Here is a 12,500-nt window from a genome sequence, read left to right on the forward strand (position 1 = left end):
CGAACTCAGAATCATATGGGAGCTATTCACAGCGTCAGGGTTTTCGATGGAGTCTAACTGGGAGCTTGGCATCAAGGTGAAGTACAAGAACCCTGATAACAGAAACCCAAACCCAGCCACCAAGAGCTTCAGAGTATTTTGTGGGTTCATTCCCTTCTCCTGGTCGTCCTCCCCAAAGAGTAGATACTTAGCTTTCTGGATCTCCTCTTTCGTCGGGAGTGGAGGTGCTACGAGCTTCTTGGGGGAGTCTATCTTCTGCAAGAGCTCTGGGAACGTGTCGCTCAATGTTCGGTTATATCTTTGGAAACCTTCCTCCATTAGCTCCGGAGGTGCCTCCTTCTGTGGAGCGGAAGCGACGTACATGACCTCACCTTTAGGTATGATCAGTCCGGACCTCAAGTTTCCTGAATGTGAAGAGAATCACCAAGTGCCTCAATTATCTGCGATACTCAACCAACTTAACGTCGTATTTGCTTCAAATCCTGTGACGTCATGTAGGATGGACGTTCTTTTTACACCGAAAGGTGTTTACGAGAAGCATCAATGGTAAAGCTAATCCAACTGTAAGCTTCATGAGCTTCTGGAGTTAATCCTCTTAATGCTTATATATTAGGTCTTATCCACTTCTTGATTAAAATGATGTAAACAAATTCCTGACAGTTAAAATAACCCTTTTGCAGCCGCTGTATAAATTTTTGATACGAATATATTAACTACTTTGCCCTGGGTAACACCGAGTAGTTTTATTCAGGCTAGAGGGACCACCGGGTGTGGAATGGGATTCACGTCATCATGAGAAGGGGTTTGTTGCTTTGAGGCCGCACTTGTGGCTCTCCAAAGGATCAAGACAAAATATTTCTTAAGCACCTCTTAACCCAAATACAGCTAAGAATAAGACCCTTAAAAGACAACTTGTAAAAACCTTTACCAATTTCTTTACCTCTTCCTCCTCCTCATTAATGTTATCATCAATATTATTGTTATTTCATCTATTTATTTATATGTTTATTTATGCCTCAGTTATGAGAGACCTTAACTATATCCTTCGTCGGCTCTACAAAGGTCGACTGATGCTTCTGGAGCCCTATAATTAGGGGTCCCAGGAGTCCGTATAACATCCTCTCTTTTCATTAAGGCTCTGGCGTCACGGGAGAACGATACAACCTTCATTTCCTCTAATTATCGGGTTCCTGAAGGAGCTGGTCGGCCTTACATCACTCACCAAACGAGCTCGGTTCAGAAGCCAGAATGAAATTTCTGTTTCTCAACAACGAGGAGATTGATTAAAGAAAAAAGAAAGAAAGAAAGAAAAAGATAAACTATGTACGTTCACTTCTTTGGCTAGACACATATACTGTAGTTGATATCTACTTTACTGCGTATAATTAATCTACGTGTCGCAAGTAATTCTACTCCACTCCACTCTACTCTGGTATACTCCGCGGCAACTACCCCCTCTCCCCTCACTAGCGAAGGAGTTGCAAAGTTACAACACAGGAAGGAGTTTGTTATGCATTATTCACTTAACTATGAAGATGCCAGTTTACGTCATTCGTTCGTTTAGTAGCGAAATCCATTTGCATAATTGTTTAACAAGTTCGTTTGTCCAAATGAATTTCGTGAAGCTTTGGTACAAACTCATCAGGATCCACAAGACGCCTTCGCCTGTCGGCGCAATGTATCGTCTAATTTTTATAACAGAACTTATCTCTATAAATTCAATTTCGTTGTATATGGTGTATATGCTCGCTTCCACCATCACTTTCTCTCGCATAATCATACATACCTATTCTTCTACATCTACTACTGTTACTACTACTATTACTACTACTACTACTATTACTACTATTGCCACTGTTACTACTACTATTACTACTATTGTCACTACTACTACTACTATTACTACTATTGCCAATACTACTACTGCTAAAATACACACACACACACACACACACACACACACACACACACACACACACACACACACACACACACACACACACACACACACACACATATACACACGAACATTTGTCATTTTTGATCAGTACAAGTTATATACACGGTAGGCTACCCCGTGCTAAATGGAACTGACCGTTAAGCACATATCACACGAAGGAATTTGTTGAGGTGAAAGGATAATGCACGGCAGGGTTAAGACGCTGAACAGCATGAGAAGCTTCCTTCATTCGAATAAAATCACCTGACCACAATACTGTTTATGTTGGCATTGGGAGAGAAAGTATGGTGGACTAATTCAGTGTGTCTAATTTTGACACGTTCGACGAATGTTCCAAAGTCGGTTGGTGCCTTTGGGTTTCAACAATTCGAGAACAATGCATCGTGTGAGGTAATTATGATGTTGCAGACGATGACGTCACATATGTGACTTAAGAGAAACAAGAATGACGTCATAAATATATCATCATAGAAAATGACGTAACAGAATATGACGTCTTTTTTTCCAAGCGGAGAAAATTTGTCATAGTAAAGTCCTGCCAAATAGCTCAGCATTCCTCCCCAACGAAGATGGATTACAATTAATTACAACCTCATAGTAGCTGCTATTGGTCTTCGGGTCCTTCCATAGAATTCTTTGGCAATAAACCTCGGACTCTCTTCGTTGTATTATCATGAAACTGTTATGTCAAACTTGTCGTTGAATCAAGAGGAGGGGAACAGTCGCAGGTTGTCAGTTCGCCTTATGGGTAAAATGCAGGCCAAGTTGACAGAGACCCTGGGACCGGGCACCAGCCCTAAGGGGTTCCATCTCCAGATGGAAGTGAGGATGGTGACGGGTTTTCAAGATGGTCGACAGGTAGACAATTCTGACTCCATCGCGCAGGACCACCTTATGTAGGAAGTTCTTTGATGAAATGAGAAACCCCTGGTAGGGCAAAACCCTGTTAGTTTCGGCAAGCCTTTTATATACATATACATATATATATATATATTTATATATATATGTATATATATATACAGTATATATATATATATATATATATATATGTATATATATATATATGTATATATATTTTTTTTTGGCCGACGTTGGGTCGCTTCCCCACCTGGCCATGACCGTCGTCCTACATTGTTCGACAACCAAAATCTATCAGACTTATTTGATACGCTGATCTCGAAAATCTAATTAATTTCCGTGAATTACGTCTAATTTCGCTGATGTCAAACGTGTCTTGATTCCTGTTGTATATGACTACATTAACAGGTAAACCCATCTATTACATTATTTCAATTATTATTGATCTTTATTTTGATTGTAGATTTGTGATTATATTGCGACACGAAATCGAAGTAGTGTGAAATTAATCCCGACTTATTTTTGGACCGTTCACCCTTAGATTTCAACAGCATATCATCAATGAAATTAAGATAATTTTCGGATTTACATCGACTGTCTTCTTGACATCCACCTAGTAAGGTTAGATCTTTTACAATAGATTTTTCAAGTCATGTCATGCTATGGTCGATTTTTCATGTACCTAAATACCCTACTGCATGAAAAAAGTAAGTGGTTCTATAAAAACGAATATATATAAAGCACTGAAATCAATAATATAATAAAAATATGCACCAGAAATATGTCTATGTATAGAAAAGTGCTATTAATCTCTATAAAAAAAAAAAAAAAAAAAAAAAAACGACCAATGGATAATCGCCGTTGGACCCCACGGGTTATGAAAATCCGGACAACCAATCACAACGGCTCATGAGATTACGTCATCAGCTGGGGCGGAGTTCTAAGCAATCTGATTAGAGTATAATTCATTAACTCAGAGAAGAAAAGGAGTGAAAAGAAGAAAAAGAAGAAGGAAAGGGAAAGGAAGAGGAAGAGGAAGAGGACAAGGAATTAGAGAAAGAGAGAAAAAAACAGGAAGAGAAAGAAAGAAAGGAAGAAAAGGAAGAAGTAAGGAAAAGGAAAAGAAAGAAAAGGAAGATGAAACAGAGAAAAAAGAGAAGGAAAAGGAAGAAGGGAAGTAAGGATAGGAAGAGAAAGAAAGAAAGAGGAAGAGGAAGAACCAAATGGAAAAGGAGGCATGACAGGAAGAGGAAAAAGAGACAGAGAAAGAAGAAGAGGAAGAGGAAGAGGAAAAAAGTGAAGGAAGCTGAAGAAAAGGAAATGGGAAGAAGCAGAGGAAGAGGAGAAGGAAGTAGGTGAGGAAGACATAGAGAAAAAGAAGAAACAGAAGAGGAGGAAGAAGCAGGGGAAGAGTGAGCAGTAGAGGAAAAGGAGGAGAAAGAAGATTAAAAAGAAGAGGAAGAAACAGAGGAAGAATTGAAGCTGGAAATAGGAAGAGGAAGTAAAGGAAGAGGAAAAAATAGAAGAGGATGGTGATGAACAGAGGAATGATAAAAAGTAGGGGAAGAAAAGAAAGAAAGGAAGAGGGAGAGGCAGAAGCAGAAGAAGAGGAGAGAAATTAAGAGAAAAAAGCAGAGAAAAAGAAGACAGAAAATAAAAGAAAAAGAGTAGAAGAGGAGGAAATAGAAGAAAAGGGATAGAACCTTAAAAAGGGAAAGAAAAGAAGGAAAGGAAGAAGAAGACGAAGAAACAAAGGAAAATGAAAATGAATAGAAAGAAGAGGAATAAGAGAAGAAGCAGAGGAAAGAAGAAGAAGAGAAAAAGGAAGAGAAAAAGAAAGAGGAATAGAAAGAATATGAAGAGATGAAGCAGAGAAAAAGGAAGAAACAAAGGAGAAGAAAGAGGAAGGAACAGGAAAAGGAAGAGGAAGAAGCAGAGTTTGAGTTAGGGTAAGTAACAGAGGAAAAGGAAGAGGAAAGAGAAAAAAAAAAGGGGAAAATGGAGTGCCTAATCCAATAGCATCTGGAAAACTGTGGGTAGAATATCAAGGGAGCAAATTAAAAAATTCCAATTCGATAACACAGAAAAAACAAACTGATATTGAATAATTCAAAAATGAGTTAATAAGAAAGTAGATAAATGAATAGGATAAATGAACAAAATAGTAAATACATACATACATATACCAAAAGCTTTTTCCCTCTTACAAGGGAGGTAGCCAAAAACAAAGGCATAAAATCCACTCCCACCCATTCCATCCCCGTATACTCCACTTCCATCCCCCCCCCCCTCTTATCTTGGCTCCTTTTAGATGACAGGTCATTCCTGCATTTCACCCACTGCCCTAGGTCAGAAGCAGTGTCGCAAGACACAGCACATCCACAACAAGGCCGCTTCATTAAATCGGCGACCCCCCACCTCTCCATTCCCTCATGCAGAAATGGGGAAGACGGGGAGAAATTCCTTCGGGCTGCGTCAATTTATTTTTCACACATATTCCCTCACCTCCCATCCCCCACACATTCCATTTCATGCATCACAGCATCATCCAAACTCAACCATTCTCCATTCACCCCTATCTTCTGTCTTCTCCCATGCTTCCTCAACAGACATTTCTCTCTTTCCTACTGCCTCTTTTACACATCTCTCCATCTCGTGTTCGCTGCTTCCACCTCTGCCTTCTACACCTACTTTACTAATCTTTCTTCACTCATCCTTTCCATGTATCCAAACCATCCTAATACTCTTTCATTAATCCTATCTCCCAATTCCCTTTCCACCATCGTTCTTCTCCTCATGTCCTCGTTTCTCACTCTTTCCAGCCTAGTAACCCCTATCATACTTCTCAGGCACCTAATCTTAAACTCTTCCTCTCTTTTTCTCTTTTGTTCCATGTTTCTGCCCCGTATAGTACTCTTGGCACAATCACTCCTTCATACAATCTCCTCTTAGCATCCATTCCCAAATGTCTATTTCTCATTACACACTTTAATCCCCCCAATGCATTTACTTGCTTCTCTCAATCTACATCCTACCTCTACCTCCACTCTTCCCTTTCCTGCCACATTCGCACCCAAGTATCTAAAAATATCCACTTCCTTCAGTCTCTCTCCCTTAATACTCACTTTCAGTCTGGTGAATAAAATGTTCTCTTTTGCTGAAAAAATCGTCCGAATCGCCAAGACGTCCTCAGAAAACGATTTCAGACACGACCAGTGTCGCGTGAAGCCCCGTGCAGCCTTGGCCAAACTAAATTTATACGTCACGAATGACTTAGTCAATTGATTGACATCGGTCAGTATTCCGTAATCCAATCTGTAGTATTAATCGTTAAATTATTGTTGCACAGACGTGTTAGGTAAGAAGAACATACACACAGATATACACATGCAGACATGTACATTTGCATTTACACGCAAACACACGCAGTTACAGATGAGGTGGATGGAGTTGTTCAGCATCCGTTTACTCTCTCTCTCTCTATTTATCTGTCTCTCTCTCTCTTTCTTTATCTATCTCTCGCTCTTTTTCTTACTATCTTTCTCAGTGCAAAGACAATTCTGAGCAATTAAAGAGCGACAAATAATCTTGAATTGAAATAAGGAAGAAAACAGGCATGGTTATATGGTTCTGCGTCAATTCTACAACACTTGCAGTGAGATTTAAAAAAAAATTAAGATTTATTTTATGACAACATCTTCACCTAATCAGCTCTTGGCATACAGCGAGCCTAATTTTTCTTAACGAAACTAAGATTTTTTTACGGGTTTATCAGTGAAGTCACCGGTGCTTGAGTACAGGTCTGCCATCAACTCTTCAGCACCTGTGACTCTCTTGAGATTTCATTCCGTCTGCCGTCAGATCATTTCACTCAGCTTAAGAGATAACAACATTCTCTGTTTCAGAAATCTTTTTCCTTCCTACCTACCACTCCATTCTTGTCTATGGTGATCTTTTCTACCTCTTTCATCATCTCCCCCCTGCATCCCTCCCGTTCCCTTCCCTCCCATTTCCTTCTCTTCCCTTCCCATTTCCTTCTCTTCCCTTCCCTTCCTTTCCTTCCCCTCCCCTCTCTTCTGCAACTTTCCCTACCTTACTTCCTCGCTTACTTTTTTGCTTTCGCCTTCGGTCTACCCCCTCCCCTCCTTCTCTAATTCCTCCAGATGTCATAATTCCCCTAGATTCCTAATGTCTCCAAATCTATCAACCTCCTAACACCCTCCCTAAGTCCTAAACTCCCTTCCTAATTTTCTCTCCCTAACTTCTTAACTCCCTAACTTCCTAACACCCTGCCAAACTCCCTCCCTCCCTCACTCCGCGTGTCGTCCATGATCTTGAGATGGCTCGAAAATTCGCAACACGTCTCCATCCCATCAATGTTGGTCCTTAACTTGACTTCACTTCTTGCTTCCAATCTTCCTCGCTCTCTCCTCCTTCCTTCGTTCCTGCTCCCTCCTTCCTAGCTTCTCCCTTTTTTCTTCTCGCTCCCTCATTCTTTCTCGCTCCCTCCTTTACTCTTCTTTCTTTCTTTTCCCCATCCCTCCCTCTTTTCTCCACCCCCTCTTTTCTCCATCCCTCCTTCTTTCACATTCCCTCCTTCTTTACCCTTCCCTCCTTTACCCTTCCCTCCTTTACCCGTTCCTCTTCCTTACCCCTCCCTCCTTCCTTCCCCCTCCCTCCTTCTTTCCCTCTTCCTTCTTCCTCCTCCTTTCCCCTTCCTCCCCAACTCCCTCTCCACGTCTCCTAACCTCTTTCTATCCCTCCCTCCTTCCATTTTCCTGCCTTTGTTACTCCAGTCTTTTTACTCTCCTTCCCAATACTTGCCCAGCCACCATCCCTCTTCGCGCCAGCCCCCTACCACTCCCTTCTCGCCCCTATCCCTCCCTCCTAACCTGCCTCCTCCCTCCACCTCCCCCTTTTCCCTCCCTCCATCCATCCTGTTACCTTCCCCTAAACTCCCCATCCTCGTTCTCTTTACGATGACCTCACGGGTTCATTAGCGCCTTAGCGTACAAAACTATCTCCCTTCAACGACTGGTACTCTCATCGTTTGCTATGTAATGCGTGTGCAGCGAGGCACTCTGTGTACCTTAATTACTCTTTGAATGAAGCCCGTCCATTCTGGGCGCTGTTTTATTATTATTATTTTTCTTTTATCTTATATATAATTGTGACAACTTCCTTCAAAGGTAGTAGAGGGATTGCACGCCATCTATATTCCTTTTGTTCCTGTTTGCGCCTTTCCTGTTTTCATGGCTAATTCTAAGCTGTTCTTTTGTCAGATGGGATGGAACAATTGTTCATATGAACGTTAGACTTTATTCTTTTACGCATTCATTTATCTATCAACTTGTTTTTCCTCAACAATATTTCTAAATTACTCTTATTGTTATTATTACTATTATCATTATCGTCATATTATTACTATTATCATTTTTCACCTTTGAGCTAACCCAATGCCCGCCTTTTTTATTTTTCATTTTATTTCATTTTTTATTTTGTATTTTTTCTCCTGCAGAGGCTCATTCCGAGATCGCCGGGGGGCCGGACCGATACATCCACACCGGGTCTGCCCTCAGACTCGCCTGCCTCATGCGGAAAATGACCGAACCTCCGGTATACGTCTTCTGGTACCGGGAGGACCGGATGATCAATTACGACAAGTAAGTAAAGGGTTAAGTCTCCATAACTAAACTTAATTTGTCTAAATCTACCCGAGATCTTTCCTTGTTAACCAGAGTATATTGTCCGTTTGCGACTCCTAAAAGCGATGAATGACAGTTATAAATCTTCTTTAATTCTAGAATCTACAATTCATTTAGCTTTTTTCCTTCAACTTCTGTGATATTTAGCTCATGATAAAGTTTCGCCAAGTTAAGATAATCATATAAGTTCTATGTAATCAATGACAACCCCGACATCACCCTCATGAAAAATCGCGATACAGGAATGCCTGACTTAACCGGTGTAGTGGTTAATATTGATCATTCTCACGCTATGGTACAGGGTTAGAACCACGCTCACGGCGAGAAGGCTTTCTCTAATATTGCAAATCGTCAATGGTTAGCTTGGGCAAGGGTGTGTTGAGCCTAAAAAGTCACAAGGATACTCAGTAATCGAACTATATGAGCTCTGAGCTCTCATCTAAAAAGGTAATATATGACGATCACGAGTTTAGCATGTGATCTAAGACATTGGTGAATAATTCACTTGAACGACCCCATCAGCGATATGACCAAGCAGAGACTGCTTATGAGGTGTCCAGAAACAGATGGGCATCCCCGCCACTTTTACAGATTGGATTCAGGCACGGATATACATATAGATGAGGTTTACACCTTTCACGATCCAGGCTTAACTGCATAAATCGAAAACAGTAAAAGTGGCGGAGATGCCCCTCTGTTTCTGGACGCCTTATATGTTCATCATTGGGTTTTTACCTCAGTGAAATTGGGAGGAGTTTATAGGATTACCCTATCTCTGTCTGTGTGTTCACAAAATATTCCCAAAAGCCACAAAACTCATTACATTTTGAGGTGGATCGTGATGTAGATGAGAATTTGTGTTTTATCCAATGTCTACAAAACTAGTGTTAGACACTTTATGTAGCTATTTCAGAAACCATCATTGACAAATTTTCTCTGGTTTGAGTAGGTTACAGTTATACTTTTTGCCAAATATTATCACTCGGCCGCCAATAACCAGCGCTTATGTCCATAGAGGAAATATAGAGCCAAAGAGTTTGGGGGTTTATAGACGTGGCAAAAGGAATTTTTTAAAGAGAGCTAAAGAAGAGGGATAACATAAGTTAAGAATTATAAAAAAAATCTAAAGTCATAAAAGAATGCTGCATGATTCTGCTCCGTAAGGATATCCCTAAAATCCCTAAAATACGAACTCCATAAAATTGTTCTGTTCATAACACAAACGGTATGCTTTCAGCGATGGCATGGCCTAAAACCTACGAACCGAGTTTTTAATTTTGTGACAATAGCATTGGCGGAGCTATGCGCTGTCTGAGTGTATTCCACTCCATGCGTTTGTTCATATCTGTGTTGTTTTCAGTTCTACCGAAATCGGATGAACCAGACAGCCCTATATCAGGATCTCTATGGACGATGGCGTTGTCAGTGATATTTGATATGTCCAAGTTTGCATGTGCGGCTTTATGCACACTCGTAAATTTAGGTGTGGATGATCGAACACATGTCTTTGTATTGTGTGCGTGTGCATGAAACTAAAAAGAGAGAAATAGATATATAGATAGACAGACACTGGGATACTCAGTTATCGAACTATATGAGAGAGGAAGAGAGAGAGAGAGAGAGAGAGAGAGAGAGAGAGAGAGAGAGAGAGAGAGAGAGAGAGAGAGAGAGAGAGAGAGAGAGAGAGAGAGAGAGAGAGAGAGAGAGAGAGAGAGAGAGAGGGGGGACGGAGAGAGAGGGAGAGGTAGGGAGAGAGAGAGAGAGAGAGAGAGAGAGAGAGAGAGAGAGAGAGAGAGAGAGAGAGAGAGAGAGAGAGAGAGAGAGAGAGAGAGAGAGAGAGAGAGAGAGAGAGAGAGAGAGAGAGAGAGAGGAGAGAGAGAGAGAGAGAGAGAGAGAGAGAGAGAGAGAGAGAGGAGGGAGAGAGGGAGAGAGAGAGAATACATGTGTACATATATTTGTATCTGTGTGCTTGTATTTGTACTATGTAAATGTATTTGTACATTCGCTTGTCTACATGACCATGACCATGCAAACCTCCCTAAAACAGCCGACATGTGGTTCATATGCATGCATATGGATGGGTGAACAGATCCGTGTATATAGACTACATAATCAGATTATATGACTACATCCTTTAAGACTTACCGTAACTGATTGGTTTCTCCCTCCGTCTTCCCTTTCCTCTTCCTCCTCCTCCTCCTCCTCTTCCTCTTCCTCCTCCTCTTCCTCCTCCCCCTCTTCTTCCTCATGTTCCTCCTCCTTCTACTCCTCCTCTTCCTCTTCCTCCTCCTCCTCTTGTTCTTCCTCCTGTTCCTCCTCCTTCTACTCCTTCTCCACCTCTTCCTACTCCTCATCCTTCAGGCTAAGGGGTGTGGTGGTGAAGACGACGAGAGATGTCTCGACGCTCTATCTCAATTCAGTGACACGGGAAGACGCAGGGAATTACACCTGTGTGCCCTCCAACGCCAGACCTTCTTCAGTCTTAGTGCACGTCGTCCAGAGTAAGTACAATGATCGTGAGTGAGCATGAGTGTAAGGGGGATCCTATGAGCATTGTCCAGGTTCAATGTAATGTGCTCAGCCACACATGAGCATCCTTCAGAGTGAAAACAATGAGCGTGTATTGAGCTAAAGACTGTAAAGTGATTCTTTCTGTAACCTTGAAGGCATTAGTCAGGTGAGCGACTGTCCACGTGAGTACTCTGGTTTTGAGCGTGTGAGTATCACTCACAGAAAGTACACTGAGCGTGAGCGTGTGTGACTCTATGAGCATAAATTTCTGAGCATGTATGATCCTATAGGGGTCGTCCAAAATATGTACATTGATCATTAGGGTGTGAACATTAGGGTCTAATGAGCATTAGTGTGTGACCTTTTGGCCATTATCCCGGTTCATTATAATAACCACGAGCGTATGAACACTGTCCAGAGTAATAACGTTGAGCATAAACGCTCCTTATCCTTTCAATATTGTTTAGTGAAAGTATACTGATTCTTAAAGTGTGTAACCCTAGTTGCAGTGTTCGGTGTCCAGAGGAGTGTCAGTATCATTTACAAGAGACACACTGAGAACCAATGTGGTTTAACTAGTATCTTTCTGGAGGAATACACCAAACCTGAACATATGAACATTGTCTTTTCGTGTTTACCACATTTGAGTATAATCCAAGCTGAGTACAATGAACATATATTGGTCGAACTTTCAGTTAAAAAGCTATTCGCCCTTGCACATAGAACACAGGTGACACCTACTAATGCATCCAAATACTTCTTAGTGTAAGCCCGGATTGCTCCTTTACAAACGTGATATAAATTCTTAACATTACGTCTTCATTTATTTTTCTTTAATTCAAACGTAAGCAATAATATAATTTGAACTTTGTATGCTTTGTGATACATCTCCCTTGCAATGGCCCTGTGGACATTTCCCCTGCACATTAGGAAGTGGATATTCAGAATATATATAATCAATTGGTTTTATTTTAGTTCTGAACGGGTGGCCCCCAACTGCCCCACCAAGAGAGAAGGAGCAGATGTTGAGTGTGTTCAAATACCGCATATGTCTGTGTGTGTTTCTGTGTATTTGTGTGTGTGATTCCGTGTGTGATCGTGTATTTGTGTAATTGTGTGTATGTGTGTGTGTGTGTGTGTGTGTGTGTGTGTGTGTGTGTGTGTGTGTGTGTGTGTGTGTGTGTGTGTGTGTGTGTGTGTGTGTTTGTGTGTGTGTGCGTGTGTGTGTGTGTGTGTGTGTGTGTGTGTGTGTGTGTGTGTGTGTGTGTGTGTGTGTGTGTGTGTGTGTGTGTGTGTGTGTGTGTGTGTGTGTGTGTGTGTGTGTGTGTGTGTGTGTGTGTGTGTGTGTATGTGTGTGTGTGTGTGTGTGCGTTGTTTGTGTATGTGTGTGTTCGTATGTGTGTATGTATATATGTGTTTGTGTGTGTGTGGATGTAAATGTTCGTGTACCTGTGTATGTGCATTTT

The 12,500-nt window shown here is 41.3% G+C and overlaps 1 protein-coding gene across 2 annotated transcripts in view; it reads left to right on the forward strand.

Annotated features, from left to right (window-relative positions):
* LOC143023504 (limbic system-associated membrane protein-like) overlaps positions 1–12,500 on the forward strand; it is a 730,760-nt gene that overhangs the window by 611,643 nt on the left and 106,617 nt on the right. For both annotated transcript variants that reach the window (XM_076182035.1, XM_076182036.1), the window contains 2 exons: positions 8,337–8,481; positions 10,885–11,024. In XM_076182035.1, coding sequence (XP_076038150.1) covers positions 8,337–8,481; positions 10,885–11,024 — 285 coding nt within the window. The remainder of the gene's footprint in view (positions 1–8,336; positions 8,482–10,884; positions 11,025–12,500) is intronic.

The sequence above is a fragment of the Oratosquilla oratoria genome, unplaced genomic scaffold (assembly GCF_046742065.1).
Source record: "Oratosquilla oratoria isolate Oo_2021 unplaced genomic scaffold, ASM4674206v1 SCAFFOLD48, whole genome shotgun sequence".
In the NCBI taxonomy this organism is placed as follows: domain Eukaryota; kingdom Metazoa; phylum Arthropoda; class Malacostraca; order Stomatopoda; family Squillidae; genus Oratosquilla; species Oratosquilla oratoria.